Below are 27,686 nucleotides of genomic sequence, written 5' to 3' on the forward strand. Positions count from 1 at the left end.
TTAAAATTGTTGTGAAATGCAGCTTTTTTTCTTTGGTTTTACTGTGTTGCACGTTCTCTTTTCCCCTGACTGCCCTTGATTTCTGTCCTCACTTCATTTCCCTCAGACGTCCTGCATTGGTTCCCATCCCCCTGCCGTTTTCGTTTGAACGCTCCCCAACAGCACGAGCAAACACTCCACCTGCCCAGGTGCAGACTGCCCAGTTTGGACTGTCCCACCGCCCACAGAACTAGCTCCATCATCACAGGAACATGAATCCCTCCATCTTGCACCATCGTTAAACACAGACCGCACTTGAAATATTGTGTTCAGTTCTCATCACATCATTATTAGAAAAAGAAAGATGTGGAAGATTTTGAGAGGGTGCAGAGGAGATTTACCAGGACTGGAGGGCATACCTTATGAAGAATGGTTGCAGGAGCTAGGGCTTTTCTAATTGGAGCAAAGAAGGATGAGACTTGACTTGACAGAGGGGTACAAGATCACGAGAGGCATAGATAGAGTGGATAGTCAGAGACCTTTGTGCCAGGGTGGAAATGACTATCACAATGGGACATAATTTTTAGGTGACTGGAGTAAGGTTTAGGGGAGATGTCAGAGATAGGTTCTTTACACAGAATGGTGGGTATGTGGAATGCATTGCCCGCAGTGGTAGTAGAATCAGAGACATTAGGGACATTTAAGCAACTCTTGGATAGGCACATGGAAGACAGTATAATGAAGGATATATACGTTAGTCTGATCTTAGAGTAGGATAAAACGTCGACACAACATCGAGGGCCTAAAGGCCTGTACTGTACTCTATGTTCAAACACCTTCTTTACTGTGCTATCTACCTGCAAGACCACATTCAAGGAAATTTGAACCCTCACTCCAAGGTCCCTTTGTTCATCAACACTCCCCACAAACTTACCATTAGGTGTATAAGTCTAGCCCTGATTTGCATTCCCAAAACGTAGCGTCTCACATTAACGTAGACTTAACTTCATTTGCCATTCTTCAGCACCATCAGCCCACCTGATCAAGGCCCCAGCGTACTCTGAGGTAACCTTTCTCGGTTGTCCACTACACTGCTGATTTTGCTGTCATCTGCAAACATACTAACCATACCTCCTATACTCACATCCAAAGCATTTATAAAGATGACAAAAACGGAGGGGACCCACATCAATCCCTGTGACACAATGCCGGTCACAGGTCTCCAATCCGAAAAGCATCCCTCTGTCTCCTACCTTCAAGCTAACTTTGTATCTAATGGCTAATTCTCCCTGCATTCCATGTGATCGAACCTGGTTAGCCAGTCTACTGCATGTTCACTGTATAGCTTATTCTTTAATAACTCATTTAGGCCAAAACTTTCCTAAGTGACAGTAAACGCACACTGTTTCTTTCAAATATCCAAGCAATTATTAAAGACAATATCTGCTAGTCAATTAAATTCCTTCATTAATGCGTAACATACAACAATCTGATCATTTTGGATTGCTTCTGGATTTAAGCACAAACAGCATTTGCACATTTACTGCTCGCAGAAACTGAAATACACACATTAGAATGCATTATATACCAAGGCAAGGATACAATTCAAGGAATTAGTTGAATATAGAGGCTCTAACAATAATAATAGCTCAAGCTTTGCTTTTGCGTTGTAGCAACGTTAGTTAAATTCCCAAATTAGAATACTTCCTCCTAACCGTTCCTGAAGATACTCCCTCTCTGGAAATTAACCAAATACATATTTATCTGATTTGGAGAAAAAATAATTCTCTTCACATATTATTGGAACTTAACATACAAGCTTATATATTGTATCAGGAGCAGGATGTGACCATTCGGACCTTCAAGCCTGCTCCCCATTCAATGAGTTCATGAATGATGGGTTTGTGGTCTGAATTCCACATTCTCATCTGTTCTTGCTCCAGTTATTTCCCTTGCTACAAATAATGCATCTTCACTTTAAAAATATGTAATGACCCTGTCTGCACTAAGTTACAACCTTCATAGGAGAAAATAAAATCCCATCATCTGTTCTTAAAGGAAATCTCCAATGTTAAAGCAGTCTCTACTGGCTCTGGACTGACCTATAAAACATACCTTTATAGGTACCTTTCCAAATATACCTTTGTCAAGGCCATTCAGGATCTTACAAATTGCATCAAGTCATCCTTCACTTTTCTGAAGTCTAGTGAAAATAAGCCCAGTCCATCCAATCTTCTCATCAGACAACCACTCAATCCACTTATCAGTTGAATTAAATAAAAGCAAAATATGACAGATGCTGGAATTTAGTAAATCTCATCTGAGCCACATCCAAAGCAATTACATTCTAAAAGAGAGGGGCCAAAACTGCACACAGCGAGTTGAGATGTCATCTCATCAATGCACCATACAGCTGAAGCATAACATATTTATAATGTTCAATTCCACCCTGAATAATGAGTAGCATTCCATTAGCCTTCTTAATCAATTGCTGCACCTGTATACGAACTCTGAGACTGAACACCTAGATCCTTCTGAGCCTCAGAATTCTACAACCTTTTAATAAACATTCTATATTCTTCTTATCAAGGTGAACTACTTTACATTTTCCCATGTTATATACGGTGTGCTCAATTCTTGATCAACCCATCTTATTATATGTTTTCCTTTGTAGCACAAAATTACTTATTCTGAGGACAGTATTCCCTGCCCAGTACCTGCAGGGGATACATCCCCGGACCTACTGCGGAAGCTACCGATAGGAGTGAACCCATTCATTTAAATGGGAAACATATCTTCACAATAGCATCCTGGACCTGGAACGTCTCCTGTAATATGTTCCCGCTGGAGGAAACTGAGTCAGTGAAACAGAGGAAAACAATTTCACGGATACGGGGGTCATCCTGTATTTTTAAATAGATCTTTAAACATCAAGCTTTAAACATGCTTCTCAAACATTCTACGAAATCCAACTCTACTCAGTACTCATTACTTCATTTAATAGTACCATTTAAAGAGGTGCCTTTGGAATGCACACAAACAGGTGATGTAATTCTTACGACCGAAGTTAAGTATTTGTATATACTCACATGGGATGCATTTAACTCCAACAATTTTGAACAACTCAAAATGCAACTGCATTCATCAATGAAATAGCAGCATTTTACCTTATGAGGACACACTGATTGTCGTTGCGTTTCCAAAGGCAGTGATAACATTCATTCGCAATGGCGAAAATGTGAGGTGGTCTTTCACCCAAGTGATAACTGCTGTATTGCTCCATGCTTGTTATATCATAAAGTCCAGAAATTGATTTGTAGGGATTCACTGACACCAAGATGGAACCTATGTATGTCTGTAAATATAGGAAAACAAAACACAACTGGCTGAAATAAATTACATATACACTAAACAATACACACTGAAAAACACTGTTTGATGATGAGTATGATGGGGTCATAATAAAAACGCTAAAATTAACACAGGTGCACACTTACTCACTTAAAACATTTGAGTTACTTTCCTGAAAATTATACATAGTGAATTGACTAGGTGAATTGTGGATTTGTTTAAGACTCAACATTAATGATGAAATTTGTTGCTTTATGGAGGAGAACTTATTACAAGGTTAAATATCATTCTTTACAAAAACACCATTCAGAAATTTTAAGATTAAGAAAGCTCCACCTACTTGCAGAGTTCAGTCAATGCAGATTTCAGATGAATCTCAGGACTACACATATTTGTTTCGCTTCTACCACTGAATGGAGCCGTAGAGGCAGAGCCCCGAGGGCAGGAAGATGTACCCTTGGGCCCAAACTGGTCCATGCCAACCAAAAGCTCCATCCACACTAACCTCATTTCCCTGCACCTTTGAAACCTTTCCTTTCCATTTATTTGTTCAAATGCCTTTTAAATGTTAATTTACCTGCTTCAACCACTTCTGCTGGCAGCTCATTCCATGTCTGTACTATCCGAAGTAAAAACGTTGCCCCTCCGATTGCCTTTTATTTTTTTCACATCTAACCCGAAACTGATGCCCTCGAGTCAATTTCCCAACCCTGGGAAAAAGACGGAGTGCATTCACCCTATCCATGCTTCTCACAACCTTATACACATCTACAAAATCCTCCCTTGGTCTCTCACACTGCAAAGAAAAAAAAGGTCCTAGCTTGTCCACCCTCTCCCTATAGCATGGAGTCCTGACAACTTCCTTGCAAATTGCTTCTGCACTCTTTGTGGTCTGATAACATGCTTCCCATACCAAGTGACCAAAACCGAACACAAGTGCGGCCTCATCAACATTCTGTACAACGACAACATAACTTCCCAACTTCTATACTCAATGCCCTGGCTGATGAAGGCCAGTGTGCCAAAACACATTTTTGGTGAGTTGGTGAGTTAAAGCCACCAAGAACCTACTCTGGTTTCTATATCAAGTTATTCTGAGGTCTAGCTTGTATGACAAGTCAGACTACAACCTGCAGCAGATTGTGCTGTTAACAAGGCATTTAACAAGCCATGATGAACACCTATTGGGAATTCACCACTACATACAACACTGCTTGAGAAAAGCATACGATATGCTATGAAATTACCTTGATGGGTGTTGCTAAACATTTCGCTCGATTCTACCTCACACTCTGCCATAGCCCATATTGTACAAGATACTGTCTTACATCCTGCAATTTTAATTGCAAAAATACATCACTTAAGGAAAATACTGTGCTATTTATAAACTTAAATCTATTACCAAACAGTGCACAATTATTTCATTATGCTCCTTTGAGAGTCAGATCAGTTGGTGACACTCATCTGTAAAGAGGCATTTCGGGGTTTAAGTCCTCCACAGATATTGGAGTAAAATTATCCAGAGGAGCAGTAAGGTCAGTACTGAAGGTGCGCTCTGCAATTCGAGACACTTTCACAACTGATTTTAAATCCTGACCCCCTCCCCCCACCAACCTCGCTGCCATCTGCTCTCTGAGATGCACATATCAGATCTTTGTTTTGCTTTTTCTCTGGTAGTTTGACAAACTGTCAAGTGTCACTGCGGTCAATACTAATCCACAAGGGATGAACTCAGATTTCTCCAGTTTCCTCATTTCCCCTCCCCCCACCTTGTCTCAGTCCCAACCCTTGAACTCAGCACCTCCGCCCCCACCCCCACTCCAGCCTATCACCCTCATCTTAACCTCCTTCCACCTATCGCATTTCCCAATGCCCCTCCCCCAAGTCCCTCCTCCCTACCTTTTATCTTAGCCTGCTTGGCACACCCTCCTCATTCCTGAAGAAGGGCTCATGCCCGAAACGTCGATTCTCCTGTTACTTGGATGCTGCCTGACCTGCTGCGCTTTTCCAGCAACACATTTTCAGCTCGGATCTCCAGCATCTGCAGTCCTCAGTTTCTCCTAATCCACAATCTATACCACTAAAATCAGAATATTGTTTCTTTCCCATGGGAGCTTGCTTGACACAAATTTCCTGCCACTTGCCTTACATGCAAGCAGTCATGACTTGTTAAAAGGTACACTAGCTTTAAGGGCAATCATTTGCAAGTGCTGTCAAGATTACCCGTCCTGTCCAATTTACACATTACACAATCATGATGGGGCTACCGTGAACTTATCATACAGATGCCCACATCCACTTTAAACGTTTTGAATAATTAATTAAAATCGTTCATCATGTCTATGCAACAGCAATCATTGGCTTGCAACCCCAGCTATGTCAATTTAAACTTACATATATGTGGTCCTTTTTATATCGAATGTGTAAATTATGCATGATTGACCCTTCATGCAGCTGTGCCAAGGTTGCCATATCCTCAACACCTTCAATACTAGTTGGATGCATGGTCACCACTTTGTCCCTGGTTAAGGTATTTAATTTATAAGTTAACACCTGTTTAAAACAAACAAAAACAAAAATTAATATGTAAACCAATCAAATATGAACATGTTGGATGTTACAGTTGCATTTGAGTGTCAACAATGAATAGGGCAACTATAATTAACATTTCTTTCATTTTCATTTCAGAATGATAATCTCACATGCAATGTGTTTTACTCCAAAGTGCTTGCAGAAACTGCACTGCTCCAAGCATTGGCATTCCATGGATTTTATAATTGCAAAACACAGGGGCTCAGTGGTTAGCACTGATGTCTCACAGTCCAGGGACCCGGGTTCGATTTCAGCCTTGGGCGACTGTGTGTGTGGAGTTTGTGCATTCTCCCAGTGTCCCACAGTCCAAAGATGTGCAGATTAGAGGTGAATTGGCCATGCTAAATTGTCCACAGTGTTAGTCAGAGGGAAATTGGTCTGGGTGGGTTACTCTTTGGAGGGCCGGTGTGGACTTGTTGGGCCGAAGGGTCTGTTTCCACATTGTAGAGAATCTAATCTAATCTAATCACTCTCAGGAGCTGTGGCATCAGTGAGGATCTTGTCTTGAGGCTCCATACATGAGCAATTTCCTTCTTCCCAAGCCTCAAATTCTTGCTATTGACTTGGTCACTGGTATGCCAAGAAGGGCATTAGTTTCTTCAGGGATAGAGTATGGGTTTTAGATTAAGTTACTGCCTGAGCCCCCACCCCAGAAAAACCTGTGATCTCGGTCTTAAAAACTCCTTTGTGACATGAGACAATAGCAGAGTCCATCACAAAGGATTATCTTGCTACAACTGTTCGGATAATAGTCCACCAAGAATTTCATGAGTTAATACACAGTTTTATACAAGTTATGTGAATAAAAGTCCAAAAGGCTTGGAGACAGTAACCTTTTAACCACAACCCCCGATGATAAATTGAGCAGAAAGTGTGGAGAAAATATTTCCAAACTATTCTGAAGTTTTTGGGAATTTAAAATCAAATCAAACAGCTTCAGTTGATAAGAACTTCAGAGAGGAAGAGAACTGCTAATGGTATTAAAGAAATTGTTTCGGTTTTCCTTTTCCTTGGCGACCTTCCCCAGTTTTGATTACCAACCATACATGCATAGCATTATGAAGATTAGAGAATATTTCCAAACCATCAAGATCTGAATTCTGCACTTCCACGATTTGAAAACATACTTTGCTTTGTTGTGTCGGTTTCAGAAAACAGCTTTACAATGTCTGCATCCTACATTCCTGTAATCTGTACGTTATGTAATGCACCTTTTCCATTTGGCACAAGTGAATAAAACACTGCCTCTACCTTTGATGCATGATGGTGGGTCTCACTACGTAGTGATTAGAAGTGAACACAAAATTAGCCTTTGATTGGGTGTAACTATTTAGTCAGCTAAGATGCCAATAAACAGGCACTCCCTTAAACCCTTATCTACCTGAATACACAGCCACCGTGAAGGTTCCCGAAAATTTTTTGACATAACACAAGTTTAATTTAAACATTAGATGGAGAGTCATGGAGTCAGAATTTTACATATCGTGAAGTGGCACGTTTATGTCCATGTGTGTCATCAAGCACCATTTTGTAGCTCTGCACCCATATAGCTCATATTATGTGACATTCTCTTTAATGAGCAATGCAACCTCCCTACCCCTTTCACATCCTTTGGGATCAGATCTGAAATGTCTTAAACCCTGGAATGTTGACAGTCCAGTCCTTCTCTCAACTAAGTTTCTGTAATGACTACAACATCATTGTTCCATTTGTTAATCCAGGCTCTAAGCTTACCTGCATTACTTATTATACACCGTGCATTAAAATACACTTCAAACCACCAGCCCTGTCATGTTCATTAACCTGGCCCTGTCTTTTCTTCCCATAAGACTTACACACTTTAAAGTCCAAATCACTCCACGTGACCTACTGCTCAGGTTATTAACCTATCCGCCACATTAATCTAACCATCCTGACATTGGCAAACATCCCTGCAAGGATACTGGGGCCCCTCCAGTTTAGGTCCAACCTGCCCTGGAAAAAAATCTCACTGACCAAGATATCTGAAGCCCTCCCTGCTACACAAGCTCTTTCGACAGGCTGACAACTGGATTATCTTCCTATTTCAGGCACCACAAGCACATGGCACAGGGAGTCATCTCTAGTTTACAACCCAGAGGTTTAATTTTTCAACCTCCCAACATTGTAAATTCCATTTGCAGAGCCTTTCTGCTTATGTCATTAGCACCAATGTGGACAACCACCTAAGATCGCTTACTCTCACCTTTCAGAATGTCCTATGCCTGCTCAGAGACATCCTGGAGCCTTATACCAGGCAGAGATCACAACATCCGATAGCCTTGCTTGCAGTCATAGAAATGCCTGGGTGTGTGATCATAGAGTTCCCAGTCACCATTGTTCACTTACATTTTGACCCTCACTGCTGCACAACACCACAAATCGTGGCGCCACTTATCTAGGGTGTTGCTGTGACTTTGTCCCCTCCAGGACCTGCACCACCTCCCTGGTCTTGTGGTACCTCAATGCTGCTCACCTTCCTCAGCAAAGGCCAACCATGAACTCAAGCCCACACTTAGGCCTCAAGAGCAGCACTCAGCCCTCACAGCCCCTCTCCAAAATGACAGCTCCCCAGACAACCTGCCTCCCTTTTATACGCTGCTAGTAGGAAGCAAAAACCTTCCCAGAATTCTCTTAAGCCATTACTCACTACTGCAATGTGTTCATACCCATCTTCACCACCTACACGTGACAGTAGTGCATACCATTTGCAAGGTGCACTGCAATAACTCCAAGCTCCTTGGACAACATACTCCAAACTCAACACCACCATCTCGAAAGACAGGGCAGCAGATTTGGAAACAAACCAACAGCTAGTTAACCATTGTCTTTCCTTGGAACGAAATCACTGTTGCTTCAGTTTCTGGGTCAAAATTCTGGAGCTCCCTTTGTAAAAGCATGGTAGATATCTTTCCATCCCAATAGGCAGCTCACCATCACCTTCTCCAGGGAAATTTAAAGGGGGGCTATAAATATCAAAGCAGCAATGCTGACATTCCATGAAAAACTAAAGACATCTTTATGTACTGCTTCCCTTTCACAGGCAGTTTGCCTCAAATAGAGGAGCCTATAACCACGTCGTCTATAACAATGTTGTTTGGACGTCATGCTCACATCTCCAGTGATGAAGAGAAACGTTGAGTGTCTTTAGAGTTCCTAACCGTAAAGGACCCAGCCGAGTAAGCTGTCCCTGTAACTCTGCATTTACTATCACTGCATTTCAGAGCAGCGCTCCAAAAGCTATTGCTTCCAAATAAACCTGTTGGACTACAACCTGGTGCTGTGCGATTTTTAACTTTGCATTTACAATGGCTAATGTACCTAGCATGCACATCTCTGGACACTATCGGGCAATTTAGCATGGCCAACATACCTAACCTGCACCATCTTTGGACTGTGGGAGGAAACCGGAGAACCCAGTAAAAATCAGTGCAGACGTGGGGAGAAGGTTCAAATTCTGTATAGACAGAGACAGACAGACAGACAGACAGACAGACAATCACCCAAGACTGGAATCAAACCCACAGCTTTCTACACGTGTTTATTCAGAGTTAAGTCTTAGTTAACTTGAAATAAGCTAAAATGTCCAGGTCTGTATAGATCCACTAAACATTTCTCAACATAATTATTTTAAATTAAGTGCTGCTTATTAACATATTGAACCAGGTGTTTGGAATTTGAGATAATCTTGGGTAATAGAAAAAGAATACTAATCTAATGTCCGTGGTCACCCACAAATCCTGAACTCTGTGACTGTTTGTAAGAACAAACAACAAATAAATTACAGCACAACAACAGGCCCTCTGGCCTTCCAAGCTTGTGCCGATACAGATCCTCTGCCTAAACCTGTCACCTATTTTCTAAGGGTCTGCATCCCTCTGTCCCTGCCCATTCATGTATCTATCTAGATAGATCTTAAATGACGCTATTGTGCCTGCCTCCGCTGGCAAAACGTTCCAGGCACCCACCATCCTCTGTGTAAAGAACTTTCCACCCATAGCTCCCTTAAACTTTTCCCCTCTCTCCTTAAATTTGTGACCCCTAGTAATTGAGTCCCCCACTCTGGGAAAAAGCTTCTTGCTATCCACCCTGTCTATACCTCCCATGATTTTGTAGACCTCAATTAGGTCCCTCGTCAACCTCTGTCTATTTAAAGAAAATAATCCTAACCTACTCAACCTCTCTTCATAGCTAGCACACTCCATACCAGACAACATCTTAGTGAACCTCCTCTGCACCCTCTCCAAAAACATTCACATCCTTTTAGCAATGTGGCAACCAGAACTGTACGCAATATCCCAAATCTGGCCAAATCAACTGTAAGATGACCTGCCAACTCTTACACTCAATATCCCATTCAACGAAAGAAAGCATAGCATCTGCCTTCTGACCACTCTATTGACCTGCGTTGCCACCTTCACAGTACAATAGGCCTGAACACCCAGATCTCTCTGTACATCAATTTTCCCCAGGGATTTTCCATTTAACTTATAATTCACTCGAGAATTGGACCTTCCAAAATGCATCAACTCGCATTTACCCGGATTGAACTCCATCTGCCATTTCTCCGCCCAACACTCCAATCTATTTATATTCTGCATTCTCTGATAGGCCCCTTCACCATTTGCTGCTCCACAAATCTTAGTGTCATCTGCAAACTTGCGAATCAGACCACCTGTATCTTCCTCCAGATCACTTGCATATATTACTAACAATAGTGATCCTAACATGGATCTCTGTGGAACACCACTGGTCAGTTCTCCATTTTAAGAAACTCCCTTCCGCAACTAATTGGTCTCCTGCTGCCCAGCCAGTTCTCTATTTATCCTGTTGGAACACCCTGAACCCCATGCGACTTCACTTTCTCCATCAGCCTATGGGGAAACTGATCAAATGCCTTACTGAAGTCCATGTGGCACAGTGGTTAGCACTGCTGCCTCACAGTGCCAGAGACCCGGGTTCAATTCCCACCTCAGGCAACTGTCTGTGTGGAGTTTGCACATTCTCCCCGTGTCTGCGTGGGTTTCCTCCGGGTGCTCCGGTTTCCTCCCACAGTCCAAAAATGTGCAGGTTGGGTGAATTGGCCATGCTAAGTTGCCCATAGTGTTAGGTGTAGGGGAATGGGGCTAGATGGGTTGCTCTTCGGTGGGTCGGTGTGGACTTGTTGGGCCGAAGGGCCTGTTTCCACACTGTAGGTAATCTAATCTAATCTAATCTAATCTAAATGACAATATATGAGCCAACTGACATCAGGCTCACCGATCTATAATTACCTGGATTATCCCTGCTACCCTTCTTCAACAAGGGGCCAACATTCACAATTCTCCAGTCCTCCCAGGACCTCATCCTTGTTCAAGGATGCTGCAAAAGATAGCTGTTAAGGCCCTAGCTATTTCCTCTCTCTCTTCCCTCTGGGATAGATCCCATCCAGATCTGGGGACTTGTCCACATTAATGTCTTTTAGAATACCCAACACTTCCTCCCTCCTTATGCTGTCTTGACCTAGAGTAATCAAACACATATCCCTAACCTCAACATCAATCATGTCCCTCTCCTCGGTGAATACACGATGCAAAGTCCTTATTAAGAATCTCAACTGTTCTGACTCCACACATAACTTTCCTCCTTTGTCCTTGAGTGGGCCAACCCTTTCTCTAGTTACCCTCTTGCTCCTTGTATATGAATAAAAAGATTTGGGATTTTCCTTAACCCTGTTTGCTAAAGAGATTTCATGACCCCTTTTAGCCTCTTAATTGTTCATTTCAGATTGGTATTACTTTCTCGATATTTTTCCAAAGCTTTGTCTGTTTTCAGTCACCTAGACCTTATGTATGCTTCTTTCTTCCTCTTAGTTAGTCTCATGATTTCACCTGTCATCCATAGTTCCCTGATCTTGCTATTTCTATCCCTCATTTTCACAGGGACATGCCTATCCTACACTCTAATATACCTTTCTTTAAAAGCTTCCCACATATCAAATGTGGATTTACCTTCAAACAGCTGCTCCCAATCCACATTCCCCAGCTCCTGCCAAATTTTGCCGTAATTGGCCTTCCCCCAATTTAGCAGTCTCTCTTCAGGATCACTCTCCTCTTTCATTCCTATTCTAAAACGTAGGGAATTGTGATCACTATTTCCAAAGTCATCCCCTACTGAAACTTCAACCACCTGACCGGGCTCATTCCTCAACACCTGGTCCAGTATGGCCCCTTCCTAAGTTGGACTATTTAGAAAACCCTCCTGGATGCTCCGTACACATTCTGCTCCATCTAAACCTCTAATACCAAGTGAATCCCATTCAATGTTGAGAAAATTAAAAGCTCCTATCACCACCACCTACATCTTTCCATAATCTGTTTAAACAGATTACTTGTCTGACACTCAAAACAAAACAAATAAAGCCACTGACTAGCATAGGGGCGGGCTGCCTTCGAGTGGCCGGAAGGTGGGAGGGATGGCTGGGTTGCTGGGGGTCTGTATTTTATGCACTTTCTTAATGTAATTGGACTGTCTTATATGTATTTGCCATTGTTACTGTTTTGTGATGACTGAAACTGGGATTTGAGGTTTGTCCTCATTTCCCTAAAAACTGGTTGAACAGTAGGGTTTGGGGTCTGACTTTGTCACTCTCCCTTGTATATTGCTGTTTCTCTGTATACAGCTGTAAATGTTATTCAAAGTTTGGGAGAAGATTTGTAGCTCGGGTGCTCGTTGTTGTGGTTCTGTTCACCGAGCTGGAAATTTTTGTTGCAAACGTTTCGTCCCCTGTCTAGGTGACATCCTCAGTGCTTGGGAGCCTCCTGTGAAGCGCTTCTGTGGTGTTTCCTCCGTAAATGTTATGATTTGGAGACGCCGGTGTTGGACTGGGGTGTACAAAGTTAAAAATCACACAACACCAGGTTATAGTCCCACAGGTTTAATTGAAAGCACTAGCTTTCGGAGTGCTGCTCCTTCATCAGGTGGTTATGGAGAATAAGATTCTAAGACACAGAATTTATAGCAAATGTTTACAATGTGATGTAACTAAAATTATACATTGAAAAATACCTTGATGGTTTGTTAAGTCACATCTGTTAGAATAACCATGATAGTTTCACTTCTTTCATATGTAAATCACAAAACCTTTTTTAAAAGTTACATTCTCAGGTTAACTGTAACAATTGGTGTCAGCCAGATAAGATGTTGTAGGTGTTAGCCCCCTGTGTTCTGTTGTCTGTGCCATAATGTTGAGACCGATCCTAATCTAAAAAAATGAGTTAACAGAGTCTTACATGGATTCATGCAGTTTTTGAGCAAAGTACAATATAACTCTACAAGTACAAATTCACCCCACAAACGTGTGTGTGTGTGTGTGTGTGCGCGTGTGCGCATGCATCTGGGGTGGGGGGTTGAGAGTGTCTGAGAGACAGACAGAGAGACAGACAGAGAGACACAGACAGAGAGAGAGAGACAGACAGAGAGAGAGAGAGAGAGACAGACAGAGAGAGAGAGAGAGAGAGAGACAGACAGAGAGAGAGAGAGAGAGAGACAGACAGAGAGAGAGAGAGAGACAGAACAGAGAGAGAGAGACAGAACAGAGAGAGAGAGACAGAACAGAGAGAGAGAGACAGAACAGAGAGAGAGAGACAGAACAGAGAGAGAGAGACAGAACAGAGAGAGAGAGACAGAACAGAGAGAGAGAGACAGAACAGAGAGAGAGAGACAGAACAGAGAGAGAGAGACAGAACAGAGAGAGAGAGACAGAACAGAGAGAGAGAGACAGAACAGAGAGAGAGAGACAGAACAGAGAGAGAGAGACAGAACAGAGAGAGAGAGACAGAACAGAGAGAGAGAGACAGAACAGAGAGAGAGAGACAGAACAGAGAGAGAGAGACAGAACAGAGAGAGAGAGACAGAACAGAGAGAGACAGACAGAACAGAGAGAGACAGACAGAACAGAGAGAGACAGACAGAACAGAGAGAGACAGACAGAACAGAGAGAGACAGACAGAACAGAGAGAGACAGACAGAACAGAGAGAGACAGAGACTTATACTTATACTTCAGGCTGGATGACTGATGAAATAAATCTTCAGTTTCAGAGTTGAGGATAATGGGAGCATGGACTTATTACTACCACAATAATCCAGAAACTCAGCTAATGTTCTGATGACCTAGGTTCGAACTCCACCACGGTAGATGGTGGAGTTTGAATTTTTTAAAAAACATTGCAATTAAGAATCGAAGGTGACCATGAATCCATTATCGATTGCCAGAAAAGCCCATTTGGTTTACTCATGTCCTTCAGGGAAGGAAATCGGTCATCCTCCCCTGATTTGGCCTCCATGTGATGCCAGATCAACTGCAATGTATTTGACTCTCAATTTCCAGCAAATGCCCTGAGCAAGCCATTCAGTTATACCAATTGCTATGAAGTCTCACAGAAATTAACTCAGATGGATCAACTGGCATCAACCTTGGCACAGGAAAACATCATGGCAGAAACAGCCCCATCAACCCTGCAAACTCCTTACTAACATCTGGTGGCTAATGCAAAAATTGGGAGAGCTGTGTCACAGACTAGACAACCAACAGTCATAGCTGAAACTTTATTGCTGGAACAGCACAGCAGGTCAGGCAGCATCTAGGGAACAGAAGATTCGACGTTTCGGGCACATGCCCTTCTTCAGGAACCAACAGTCATATTCATGGAATCATACCTTACAGGCAACGTCCCGGACACTATCACCATCCCTGACAACTGGATATGACAGCACTACAGAGCTTAGATCAGATCAGTTGGTTGTGGGATCGCAGAGCTCTGTCAAACTCTTGCTTATGCTGTTGGGTGGCTTCACCAGGACAGACCCAGCAGAGGTGTTGGAACAGTGGTATACAGTTGGGAAAGAGTTGCCCTGGGAGTCTTCAACATCAATTCGAAGTCTCATGGTTTTGGGTTAAACATGGGCAAGGAAGCTTCCTGCTGATTACCACATACCATCCTCCCTCAGCTGATGAGCAAAAACTTGGAAGGAGCATTGAGGATGGCAAGGGCACAAAATGTTCTCAGAGGGGGATTTCAACGTTGACCACGAGTCCTGAAGGATAGAGCTGCTAGACTGGGTATCAAGAGAAAAATATACTTGACCTCAACCTTACCAATCTGCCAGCTGCAGATGCATCTGTCCAAGGCCATATTGTTAAAAGTGACCACTGCACAGTCCCACCTACACGTTGAGAATAACACCTATCATGTTGTGTGGCACTAACATGCTAAATGCAATAGATTTCAAACAGGTCTAAAAACTAGCACATGAATAACAAATGTTTAGAGGGATATAGGCTGAGCACAAGCAGGTAGGATGAGTTTTATTTGGGATTATGGTCAGCATGGACTGGCTGGACTGTAGGCTTTGTTTCTGTGCTGTAGTCCTGAATCTAACTCAAGACTGAGCACCCATGGGATGCTGTGGAACATTAACAGTGGCAGAATTGTATCCAGCATAATCTGTAACCTCATGGCCCGATATATACGCCACTCAATTGTGGGCGCGGTGGTAAGCACTGCTGCCTCACAGCGCCAGAGACCCGGGTTCAATTCCCGCCTCAGGCGACTGTGTGGCGTTTGCACATTCTCCCCGTGTCTGCGTGGGTTTCCTCCGGGTGCTCCGGTTTCCTCCCACAATCCAAAAATGTGCAGGTTAGGTGAATCGGCCATGCTAAATTGCCCGCAGTGTTAGGTGACAGGGTACGCTTCGGCGGGTCGGTGTGGACTTGTTGGGCCGAAGGGCCTGTGTGCACACTAAGTAATCTAATCTAATCTCTAATCTAATCAATCATTACCATCAAGCCAGGGGACCAATCCTAGTTCAATGGAGAGTGCAGGACGGCACACCGAGAGTAGCACCAAGCACACCTGAAAATAGGTGTTAACCTGGTGAAGCCACCAAACAGTAAGACATATTAATGATAGGTGACATGACTGCATGGGGAAGGTCATGTCTTACAACCTTGATTGGAGTTTATTTGAGGATGATGACTGATATGGGCAGGGTGGTTGATGTTGTTTGGATAGACTGCTCAAGGACCTTTGCCAAGGTTCCTCATGGCGAAGGTGAAGTCACATGGGATCCATAATGAGTTGGTAACATGGATAGACAACTGGCGTAGTCATAGAAAACACAGTAGCAGTGGAATGGTGTTTCTCTGATTATATTATACTGAAAAGCAGTCTCTGAGTACATAACTCAGAAGAGCAGTCGCTTTGTACATTATAGAGAACATCAGACCCTGTGTGTATTACACAGCATAGCAGCTCCTGTGTATATTACAGCAGTTCCAGTGGTGTTCCACAGGGATCAGTGCTGGGACCCTCTTGTTTGTTTTGTACATAAATGATTTGGATGAGAATGGAGGTGTCCTGATTAATAAGTTGGCTGATGACACAAAGAATGGGGGAGCTGTGGATAGGATTACCAGAGGAGACAGTACAACAGGCTGGAGACTTGAGCAGAGAAATGGCAGATGAATTTAATGTGTGAGGTGATGCATTTGAAAAAACAAATGTAGGAGGGAAGTGTACAGTAAATGGTAGAACTCTTAGTCTCATCAACATACCAACAGATCTAGGCATACAGGTCTACAGTTCCCTGAAAGTAGCAACACAAATGATGGTGAAGAAAGCATACAGCATGCTTGGTGAATTACCAATGCATAGTTATTTGGTCCAAATCCTGGAATTCCCTTCTTAACACAACTGTGAGTCTAATTACAGCACCTGTCCAAGAGGTCAGCACCCCATCAACTTCTCAAAGGCAACAAAGGGATAGGTAATAATGGCTGGCAGAGCCAACCATACTCACATTTCTAGGGGGAATCAAAAATACAAATCACCCTTGCGCACAGACCACTCACTGGTGACATGTATGCCTCAAGTCTCCTTAGTGTGTCAATTCTTAACCCCTTATTAGGTAGAGACAGTTACAAGATCTTAACACCCAGTAGCACCTTGCTTATCTGTTATCTTTGGAATGTTTATTGTGTATTTCACACCAGGCCCAATGCAAAGTATTGTTCTAAATTATCTGCTGTTTCTGGTCCACATTACTGATTCCCCAGTTGCATCTTCCAAATGTCCCACACTTAATTTTAGCCATTCGCATTTTATAAATGCATTGAAACTCATGCTGTTTGATTTTATAGACTGGCAAATCAGACTAAATTAATTTAGGCTACCTGGTCGACATGGACAGAAGGTTCTGTTTCAGTACTATACAACACTATGACTATGACTTTCATTAAACATGAATACAGAGGGAGAAAACCAATTTAGGTCATCCACTGCTGCTTACTAAAACTCTGCTGACCAGTTTTGCTAACCACAGATTGTTAATCCCACTAATCAGTTCCTTCTTTTTAACCAGAATAAAACATCTGCCTATGCAGCTGCAGCCTCGAGGCAGTCTAGAATGAGGGGTCATAGTTTCAGAATAGGGGTAACAAATTTCAATAGGAGACGAGGAGGAATTATGTCTCTCAAAAGGGTTGTGGAGTCTATGGAATTCACTACTTCAGTGAAGCCAGGGCATGAAGTAAACTCGAGGACAGGAGATAGATGTATTATGGAGAATGATTAGGAAAATGGTGTTGAGTTCAAGATGAAATCAGCTATCATTTTATTAAATGGCAAACCACGTTCAAGGGGCTGAACTGCGTACACCTGCTCCATGTTCTGCTAATCCACTGACTTGCCCTTCAGTCTACCTTTGACACCTTTCCTCATACCTCTGTACTAACTCTTGTTTACTAGTTGAGGACACCTGTTTGAGTCCAGAGTTGCCCTCTCTCAAACTGACTTTGAAATTCTACTATTACGTTATAATTGCTATCCTACCAGGAATGCTTAAGATGTTTTTCAGCCAATCAGCTGAACAGGTCTTACAGTATTTAAACTCAGTTGAACAAAACCAACACAAAATGATCAGAAATACCTTACCAGTGACATGAGGAGTCTTGGTAGCTATTTCCAAGCAGGAAATCCCTGCCAAATGAGACTGAAATAAAATTTCTGGAGATACTCAATTGATCAGTCAGCATCTCTGAAGAGTTAGAAAGTCAAAAAGACCTTCCATCCTACTTTTTCCAACACTTCTCCTCCCTCTTCTTGTATCATGACCCTATAATTGAATATCAGACCACTATACTTAGCATTGTCATTCATTGCAAAATTTGACACATCCTCCCTTCAATCTCCACAACTTTGGAAACTCACGGTTCTCCAACCCCTAACATCTGTTTCTAACTCTTTGCTAAAATCCATCCACAAGACCTGGCTGATATATTGTTTCACCCAGTTCCTGCTCTACTGAACATACTTACATCCACAATGTTTTCTCATCTTGTGCAATCACTTCCTGCCTAAATCCGCAATTTTTCCGCATCTTCAGTATTTGCATTTGTCTATTCAAATGAATCTATGTGGTACTAGATCAGACCTCATCTGGTGACCTCAACAGCTTTTATTCTCCAACATGTCCAGAAGTGTCACATGGTTCTTTCAGATTCTATTATAAATATGCCTGTTCAGCCTTAGATTTGTTCAAATGCATGTAAAAGATATTCAACTGAAGTTATCAAAAAAAATGTATACAGCTTAACCAAAAAGGAATGAGAAGAGGAGCATTGTAGAAACGTAGGTTCAGCTTTAACACTGCTTACCTATGGGAAGATGGGCATTTCCAACTTCATTTTGAACAGGTTTCTACCTGCCCCAATTTTAACTGGGTGACTGGGACTACCTAATGCAGTATCTCACTAACATTTACAAGTTTAGTTTAATTATATAATTTGGATCCTCATCACAGTCATGACATTCAATCCCAGCGAAATTCACTGTCATATGGAATCATTGCCTGAAGAGGAGGTAAGTTTTTTTCATACACTTTAAAGATTTCTCTGCAGACCAGTCGAAAAGAAAACACTCCTGTGAGACATTCATATAAACCACAGGCTTCCCTTTTGCTGAACCTCTCATCTCCTACTGTCCCTTTACGTCTCATTGTTTAAAAATTTGTGTCTCAGCCGAGACAATTCAAGTATTCTGCGTGCCTCGTCTCGGTTTGAATTCCAATTCAGAGGTATGAGCGGCAATGGAAATGCGAACAGTAAATGCCAAAAGGTTTCCAATTTACTTAGTCAGGTCAACCCTATGCCCAATTTCACTCACCTGACCACAGCTTGTAATGAAACTGATTACTCCACCACCACAGCTTGAAACCATACTTGGGAGGTGCTGCTCATCTGCTCTTAACCAGACCCATGTTCCCTGCAGAGACACAGGAAAAGAAAGGAAATTTAAGGACAAGTAAACTTACATTTGTTTTGGATAAATAAACTGTCAGGATGTTTTGTGCTTATGCCCCAATAGTTCGAATGACATGGTGTAAAATATCCCATTCTCTTGTCAGAGGGTTAAGTGTTTGTTGTGGTAGGTCACACATGTAGCTTGCATGAGGCGAAAAAGTGAGGACTGCAGATGCTGGAGAGCAGAGTTGAAAAATGTGACGCTGGAAAAACACAGCAGGCCAGGCAGCATCCGAAGAGCAGGGAAAATCGATGTTTCGGGCATAAGCCCTTCTTCAGGAATGAGGCTGGTGTGCCAGGCAGGCTGAGATAAAATGTAGGGGGGAGGGGATTTGGGGGAGAGGCGCTGGGAATACGATAGGTGGAAGGAGGTGAGGATGATAGGCCGGAGAGGTCGGGAAGAAGATTGCAGGTCAAGAGGGCGATGCTGAATCCGGGGGTTGGGACTAAGATAAGGTGGGGGGAGGGGAAATGAGGAAGCTGGAGAAATCTACATTCATCCCGTGTGGTTGAAGATGAGGGGCTCTTCCTCCAGGCGTCGTGTGGTCAGGGTCTGGCGATGGAGGAGGCCAAGGACCTTGGCGGAGTGGGAGGGGGAGTTAAAGTGTTCAGCCACGGGACAGTTGGGTTGTTTGGTGCGGGTTTCCCAGAGGTGTTCCCTGAAACGTTCCGCAAGTAGGAACCCTCCAGTTCCTAGAAAGTAGGAACCCTCCAGTTCCTAGAAAGAAAGGGACACCTATAAAACTCTGACAGGTTGGGGAGTATAACTTGGGAAGTTAAGTTGCAGGTGTACAGGATGTTGGTGAGGCCACATTTGGAGTATTATGTTCAATTTTGGTCACCTTGCTTTAGGAAGGATGTTACTAAGCTATAAAAAGAGTGCACAAAACATTTACAAAGATGCTGCCAGGACTCAAGGGACTGAATTATAGACAGAGGTTGAACAAGCTAGGACATTTCTCTTTACAGTGTAGGAGACTGAGGGGGCATTGTACAGAAGTGTGAAAGATCATGAGAGGCATGGATAGAGTGAATGCATTCTGTCTTTTTCCGAGGGTTGGGAATCAAGAACGAGAAGGCATAATTTCAAGGTTCGGGGACAAAAGAAGAAAAGGGGACCAGAGAGGCAACCTTTTTTCAGAGGGTGGTACGCATATGGAATGAGCTGCCAGCAGAAGTGGTTGAGGTGGGTACATTAACAACAATTAAAAGGCATTTGGATAAATACATGGATAGGGTAATGGGGTCAGTGTGAATTGATAGTTTGGTCAGCCTAGGCCAGCTAGGGCCACGTGGCCTGTCTCCATGCTGTAAGACTATGACTCCATGACTAGACAGGGCAAGCACAATGAAAGTTCCCAATGATCGGAGAATCCATAACGAGAGGTCACTGTCTAACAAGACAGGAGAAGCCTAAAACCTAAAATTAAGAAGCAATTGTTTTATCCATAGCCTGTGGAATTCTCTATCACAGTTAGTGGCGGAGGTCAAAACATGAAATGTTTTCAAGGAGTTAAATATATTTCCTGGACATAAAAGGATCAGAATGCATGGGGAGAAAAGCAGGAACAGGTACTGAGATGGATGATCAGCCATGATCATACTGAATGGTAAAGGAGGCTGCAAGGACCACATGGGCCTGTTCTTGCTCCTATTTTTCTATCATTTTAATTTACAGAAGCCCTCAAAAAGGTTAATGAAATGGACCACTACTAGGTCACTGTTGGACATGCAAAAATTTTTTCCATGACCAAGGATCTTATCCAAATGTTACAAGTCTATTAGGTAGCCACTGCAACAAACGTGACAGCTAATTTGTACACAACATACTCCCAAAAACAGGAATTACTATAGTAATTAGCAAATCTGATTTTATAACGTTGATTGAACATTAGGCGAGTGCATCAGGTGTAATTCCACCTCAGTCTTCTTTGAAATAGTGCCATCTTTCCAACCAAGAGAGCAGATGGATCCTTGTTTTAAACATCTCTAACTTTGAAGCAACACTCAAGTGAATAGCGGTCAACATTTTTTTAAATGCTTAAATCTACCACCTGTTGAGTCAGAGGCATGGCCACTAGGTGGACAAGACTCACCAAGCAACACTTTGCTTGACCATACTTTTGCTTGTGAAAGGGAGGACAGACCTCCAAATGTTTCTCTCCAAGTTGGCTAAATACCAACTGTGATGGTTTGCTTTACAATTTCTAATCGCCAATTAGTATGAAAGCAATCAAGAACAGTGTCTGAGCTTTTATAATGTGCTGCCGTTGCTGTGAGTATGTTCACTGACATGGGAATTTGGTTTGCAGACATTTCGCCCCCTTTCTCGGTGACATCCTCAGGGCTGTGGAGCAATCTCTGCGTGGAATCTTGTATGCCATATTTGTCCTGCACATGATGGGTATTGGAACTTTTGTTCTGGTGAGTTGTCATTGGAATGTGGCTGCAAGTTTACATGTGGCCCTAAATTAGAGCTGTCAGGTCCAACACTTTTCTTTTAATACAAGGTAGAATAGTTAGTGTCTAGTTCTCGAAAGGCACAGCAGGTCAGGCAGCATCCAAAGAGCAGGAAAATCAATGTTTTGGGCAAAAGCCCTTCATCAGGAATCCTGAAGAAGGGTTTTTACCCAAAACATGACTTTCCTGCACCACACTCTTGACTCTGATCTCCAGCATCTGCAGTCCTCACTTTCGCCGAGAGTAGCTCACATGCTGGGTCACGGCATGTCCTCACTGTGTTGTTTTGTACATCCCTGCAACTTCAGCCACAGATGCCCGTCAGACATAAAAGACCCAATCATGTGGAGGACAAACATGGTTTAAAAGATTTCATACAGAGACTGAACAAAATACTATCAAGGACATCCTTTGTGCGCACACACACACACACATGCGACAACATGACAATAATAGGACAAGCCACAGAGGACAGCCGAAGAATTCCGACAAACTTGGAACTCTTCCTCAGACTCCATCAATAAACACGTTGACCTCAATCAATGTACCAACCACTGCAATGAACAGCCGGAGCCAGTAACAGAAATGAAAGCAAATAAATTCCAGCCGACGTAATTCAACAGTGCTTCACAGGTGCCTCTAAAGCACAGAGTCTGTCACCTAAAAACGTCTGCAAACCAAATTCCCAGCTCGGCAAACAGCACCTCAGCAGCAAATCTCTACACAAACCTTTTATAATCTGGTGCAAGTGATGCCTTAATTCAAGCTTGTTTGCTATTACTCCTTTAGGTTATAGATTAGATTCCCTACAGTGTGGAAACAGGCCCTTCGGTCCAACCAGTCCACACCGACCCTCCAAAGAGTAACCCACCCAGACCCATTTCCCTCTGACTAATGCACCTATGGGCAATTTAGCATGGCCAATTCACCTAACCTGCACACCTTTGGATTGTGGGAGGAAACCGGAGCACCTGGAGGAAACCCACGCAGACACAGAGAACGTGCAAACTCCACGCAGACAGTCGCCCGAGGCTGAAATTAAACCTGGGACCCTGGTGCTGATAGGCAGCAGTGCTAACCACTAAGCCACTGTGCCGCCCCTCTGGCAGCAATCTACAAAACCTGCTCACTGCTTTCCCTGTGCACAGTTAAGGGTATCTACCACGAAAACTACAAACCGTAAGCATACTCATACATCCTCATCCTCAGATGCCTCACAGTAACCTTGAACGCATATGCCGAAAAGCTTCTACACTAGAAAGCATCACCCATGCTCTGTATTAAAAATCAATGCAGGTTAGTCGACAATGGGTCACAGCTTTGCAAACAGGGCACTTGTTCTGAAGGTTATTTTTGCGGCGTTCATAAACCATTCATCAGTTTCAGCAGCTTGATCTAACTGCTGAACTGAAAACCAGCACTGATGTCCCCAGTCAGCGACTACTGATGTTTTAAAGTAAAACATTGCTCTTCAACACCCAACAAACACAAAAGATCTGGTTTATTAATGTATCTTTGTACATCAACCTTTGAACTGCATATTTTGAACAATTTCCTAACTGCTAATTAATAAAACATGTTTATTGTATAGTATTCTGTGGAAACTTTTGGTTCTAAATTGCCAAGTCAACTTTCAGAGAAACATACTGAAAAAATGATGACTGAGTACATCCAGTCCCAAGTAAAACAGTTTGCTGCTTTGGTACCCATTTCTTTTTGTGACATACTAGGCTGGCAAGGATCAGTAAATCGGATAACCTGCAGATCACATAACTTCAAAAGTCTGCTCATTACATCAAAACAAAATACTGCCTCTGCCAGCAAATACTTGAATTTTAAACAAGGTTGCCAACCTGTGAACAGGTTGAACTCCTAAATATGCCAAGAGATAAATCACTGTACAAAGAAAGTAGGTCTATGTATAATAGGTTACAGAAAACATTTCATTTTTCAAGCAATTAATCCAGATTTAGATGTTTTTTCTGTAACAACATTACCAGGATTTTCATAAATTGAATACTTTTGTGATTCATTCCTCACCAAAGCCATCTGCAATATACCGGCAAACACCCAAGTCTATTGAACAGTGACATATCTACTTAAAAGACCTATTCTCATGAATTTCAGGTTAGGTTCACCCCACACAATCTGAGTAACATCAACATAATAATACCTGTACGTAAAAAGTGATTTATCAAATAATAGAGGGTTCTGACTAAGCTATCAAAGGACAATGCTCCTTCTAAGCAACGCAGTTTGCTGTCAGCCTCAATATTCCCATATAGGTCATAAAGACATTGGACCCTTTAAGCTTACAGAAAGGTCTGAAGAAATCATCTGATTCAAAGTGTGGCCTTTGGTGAGCTTCAGGACTGCTCCCTACTGGTAGGCTAAGCAAAAAAGGAAGAGTACCAGCAACTGCTTAAAAACAACTGTGGGGAACATAGAACATTACAGCACAGTACAGGCCCTTCGGCCCTCGATGTTGCGCCGACCTGTCACACCAATCTGAAGCCCATCTAACCTACACTATTCCATGTACGCCTATTTGGATGAGAATATAGGAAGCTAAAATCAAATTTTTCTTTGCTACTGGCTGTGTAGCAAAGAGAGGCCATTTTGCAGAGGGGCTGTGAGGGAAAAGTGCTGCTATTGAAGTCAAAGTATGGGTTTTTCATAAGCATTAGACTTTGCTGAGGAAGGCAAACACCATTTGAGGAAAAAAGTTGCCTCTCGGGTCCTGTTTGAAAAGTTTTGCCTCTCATATTAAACCTACACCCTCTAGTTTTGGACTCCCCTACCCGGAGGAAGAGATCTTGGCTATTCACTTTATCTATACCCCTCAATATCTTATAAACATCCAGGGAACAAAGTCCCAGCCAATCTAGCCTCTCCTTATAACTCAAACCATCCAATCTCAATTACATCTTTTTTTGCATCCCTTCCAATTTAATAACATCCTTCCGATAGCAGGGCAACCAAACTTGTATGCGTACTCCAGACGTGACCTCACCAATGTCTTGTACAGCTTTAATCCCAAATCCAGCAGTCAATGCTCTGACTGATGAAAGCAGGCATGCCAATTGCCTTCGTCACCACCCTGTCAAACTGTGACACCACTCTCAAGGAACTAAGCACCTGCACCCCAAGGTCTCTCTGTTAATGGCCCTACCATTGACTGTGCAATTTGTGCCCTGGTTTGCCTCACCAAAATGCAACACTTTGCATTTATCTACCTTCAAGTCGATCTGCCATTTCTCGGACCATACGCTGTGCACTATGCCACCAATTTTAGTGTCATCAGCAAAGTTACTAGCCATGCCTCCTACATTCTCATCCAAATCATTTGTATAAAAATTACAAACAACAGCGGACCAGACACTGATCCTTGAAGCACAATGCTGGTCACAGGCCTCCATTCTGCACACCAACTCTCTACTGCCATCCTCTGTCTCCGAACGTCAAGCCAATTTTGCATCCCACTGGCCAGGTCTCTGTGGACTCAGTGTGATCTAACCTTACTAACCAGTCTATCAAGTAAGAAGATTATATCTGCAACAAATGCTGTTGATCGAGAGTCTCCGATTGAATGCATCAGTTGGACAGGTAATGAGGAATTTACAAGAGCAAGAGGATGTGATGGATGGCAGTTATAGGAAGGGAGAAAAGTTGCAGACACAGTCACACTACTCCAAGAGATGTCAGAGACATAGACATAGTGCAGGTGTTACTTTCACTCCTATGTCTTATGGCCTTAAGAGAGATCGAATGAATCCTGAGAAGAGTATAAAGGCAGTAGGAGTATACTCCTAAGAAGCAAATCAGGAGGGCAAAAAGGGGACATGAGATAGCTGTGGCAAATAGGGTTAAGGAGAATCCAAAGGATGTTTACAAATACATTAAGGATAAAACGGTAACTAGGGAGAGAATAGGGCCCCTCAAAAATCAGCAAAGCAGCCTGTGTGTGGAGTCGCAGGAGATGGGGGGACATACTAAACATTTTGCATCAGTGTTTACTGTGGAAAAGGTCATGGAACATATAGAAAGTAGCGAAATAGATGGTGACATCTTGAAAAATGCCCATATTACAGAAGGTCGTGCCTCACAAACCTTATTGAATTCTTTGAGAAGGTGACTAAGGAGGTGGACGAGGGGAAAGCGGTTGATGTGGTATATATGGATTTTAGTAAGGCGTTTGATAAGGTTCCCCATGGTAGACTACTGCAAAAAATACGGAGGTATGGCATTGAGGGTGAGTTGGAGGTTTGGATTAGGAGTTGGCTGGCTGGAAGAAGACAGAGGGTAGTAGTTGATGGCAAAGGTTCATCTTGGAGTGCCGTCACTAGCGGTGTTCCGCAAGGATCTGTTTTGGGACCATTGCTGTTTGTCATTTTTATAAATGACCTGGGAGAGGGGTTAGAAGGTTGGGTGAGCAAGTTTGCGGATGATACGAAAGTTGGAGGAGTTGTAGACAGTGAGGAAGGATGTGGCAGGTTACAGCGGAATATAGATAAGCTGCAGAACTGGGCAGAAAGGTGGCAAATGGAATTCAATGTAGCCAAGTGTGAGGTGATTCACTTTGGTAAGAGTAACAAAAAGATGGGGTACTGGGCTAATGGTCGGATACTTGGTAGTGTGGATGAGCAGAGGGATCTTGATGTCCATGTACACAGATCTTTGAAAGTTGCCACCCAGGTAAATAGTGCGGTGAAGGCGGCATATGACGTACTGGCTTTTATTGGTAGAGGAATTGAGTTCCGGAGTACCGAGGTCATGTTGCAGTTGTATAAGACTCTGGTGCGGCCGCATCTGGAGTATTGTGTGCAGTTTTGGTCGCCATACTATAGGAAGGATGTGGAGGCACTGGAACGGGTGCAGAGGAGGTTTACCAGGATGTTGCCTGGAATGGTAGAAAGATCGTATGAGGAAAGGCTGAGGCACTTGGGGTTGTTTTCATTGGAGAAAAGAAGGTTTAGGGGTGACTTGATAGAGGTGTACAAGATGATTAGGGGTTTAGATAGGGTCGACAGTGAGAATCTTTTTCCACGTATGGAGTCAGCTATTACAAGGGGGCATAGCTTTAAATTAAGGGGGGGGTAGGTATAAGACAGATATTAGGGGTAGGTTCTTTACTCAGCGAGTCGTGAGTTCATGGAATGCCCTGCCAGTGGCAGTGGTGGACTCTCCCTCATTATGGGCATTTAAGCTGGCATTGGATAGGCATATGGAGGATAGTGGGCTAGTGTAAGTTAGGTGGGCTTGGATCGGCGCAACATCGAGGGCCGAAGGGCCTGTACTGCGCTGTATTCTTCTATGTTCTATGTTCTAAGAGGACATGCTCGATGCCTTGAAACACAAAGTAGATAAATCCATAGGACCTGGTCAGGTATACCATGGAACGCTGTGGGAAACGAGGGAAGTGATTGATGGGACTCTTACTGAGATATTTTTATCATCGATAGTCACAGGTGAGGTGCCAGAAGACTCCAGGGATCAGTGATGTTGGTGGTGGGCAAGTTGTTGGAGGGAATCCTGAGGGACAGGATGTACAAGTATTTGGAAAGGCAAGGACTGATTAGGGATAGTCAGCATGGCTTTGTGCGTGGGAAATCATGTCTCACAAACTTGATTGAGTTTTCTGAAGAAGTAACAAAGAGGATTGATGAGGGCAGAGCAGTGTGCATGATCTATATGGACTTCAGTAAGGCGTCCAACAAGGTTCCCCATGGGAGACTGATTAGCAAGGTTAGATCTCATGGAATACAGGGAGAACTAGCCATTTCGATACAGAACTGGCTCAAAGTTAGAAGACAGAGGCTGGTGGTGGAGGGTTGATTTTTAGACTTGAGACCTGTGACCGGTAGAGTTCCACAAGAATCGGTGCTGGGTCCACTACTTTTCGTCATTTATATTAATGATTTGGATGTGAGCATAAGAGGCATGTTT

General features: G+C 42.9%; 1 protein-coding gene across 1 annotated transcript in view; it reads right to left on the reverse strand.

Moving 5' to 3' along the window:
- The window catches only part of myo10 (myosin X), a 333,744-nt gene that overhangs the window by 239,969 nt on the left and 66,089 nt on the right, over positions 1-27,686 (reverse strand). Inside the window, exons 2-4 of the mRNA XM_087987033.1 lie at positions 19,144-19,242; positions 5,725-5,883; positions 3,147-3,334 (exon numbers count right to left, since the gene is read on the reverse strand). Coding sequence (XP_087843159.1) covers positions 3,147-3,334; positions 5,725-5,883; positions 19,144-19,242 — 446 coding nt within the window. The remainder of the gene's footprint in view (positions 1-3,146; positions 3,335-5,724; positions 5,884-19,143; positions 19,243-27,686) is intronic.

The sequence above is a fragment of the Chiloscyllium plagiosum genome, unplaced genomic scaffold (assembly GCF_037043375.1).
Source record: "Chiloscyllium plagiosum isolate Xiang-an unplaced genomic scaffold, Cpla_swu_hap1 HiC_scaffold_5, whole genome shotgun sequence".
NCBI lineage: Eukaryota > Metazoa > Chordata > Chondrichthyes > Orectolobiformes > Hemiscylliidae > Chiloscyllium > Chiloscyllium plagiosum.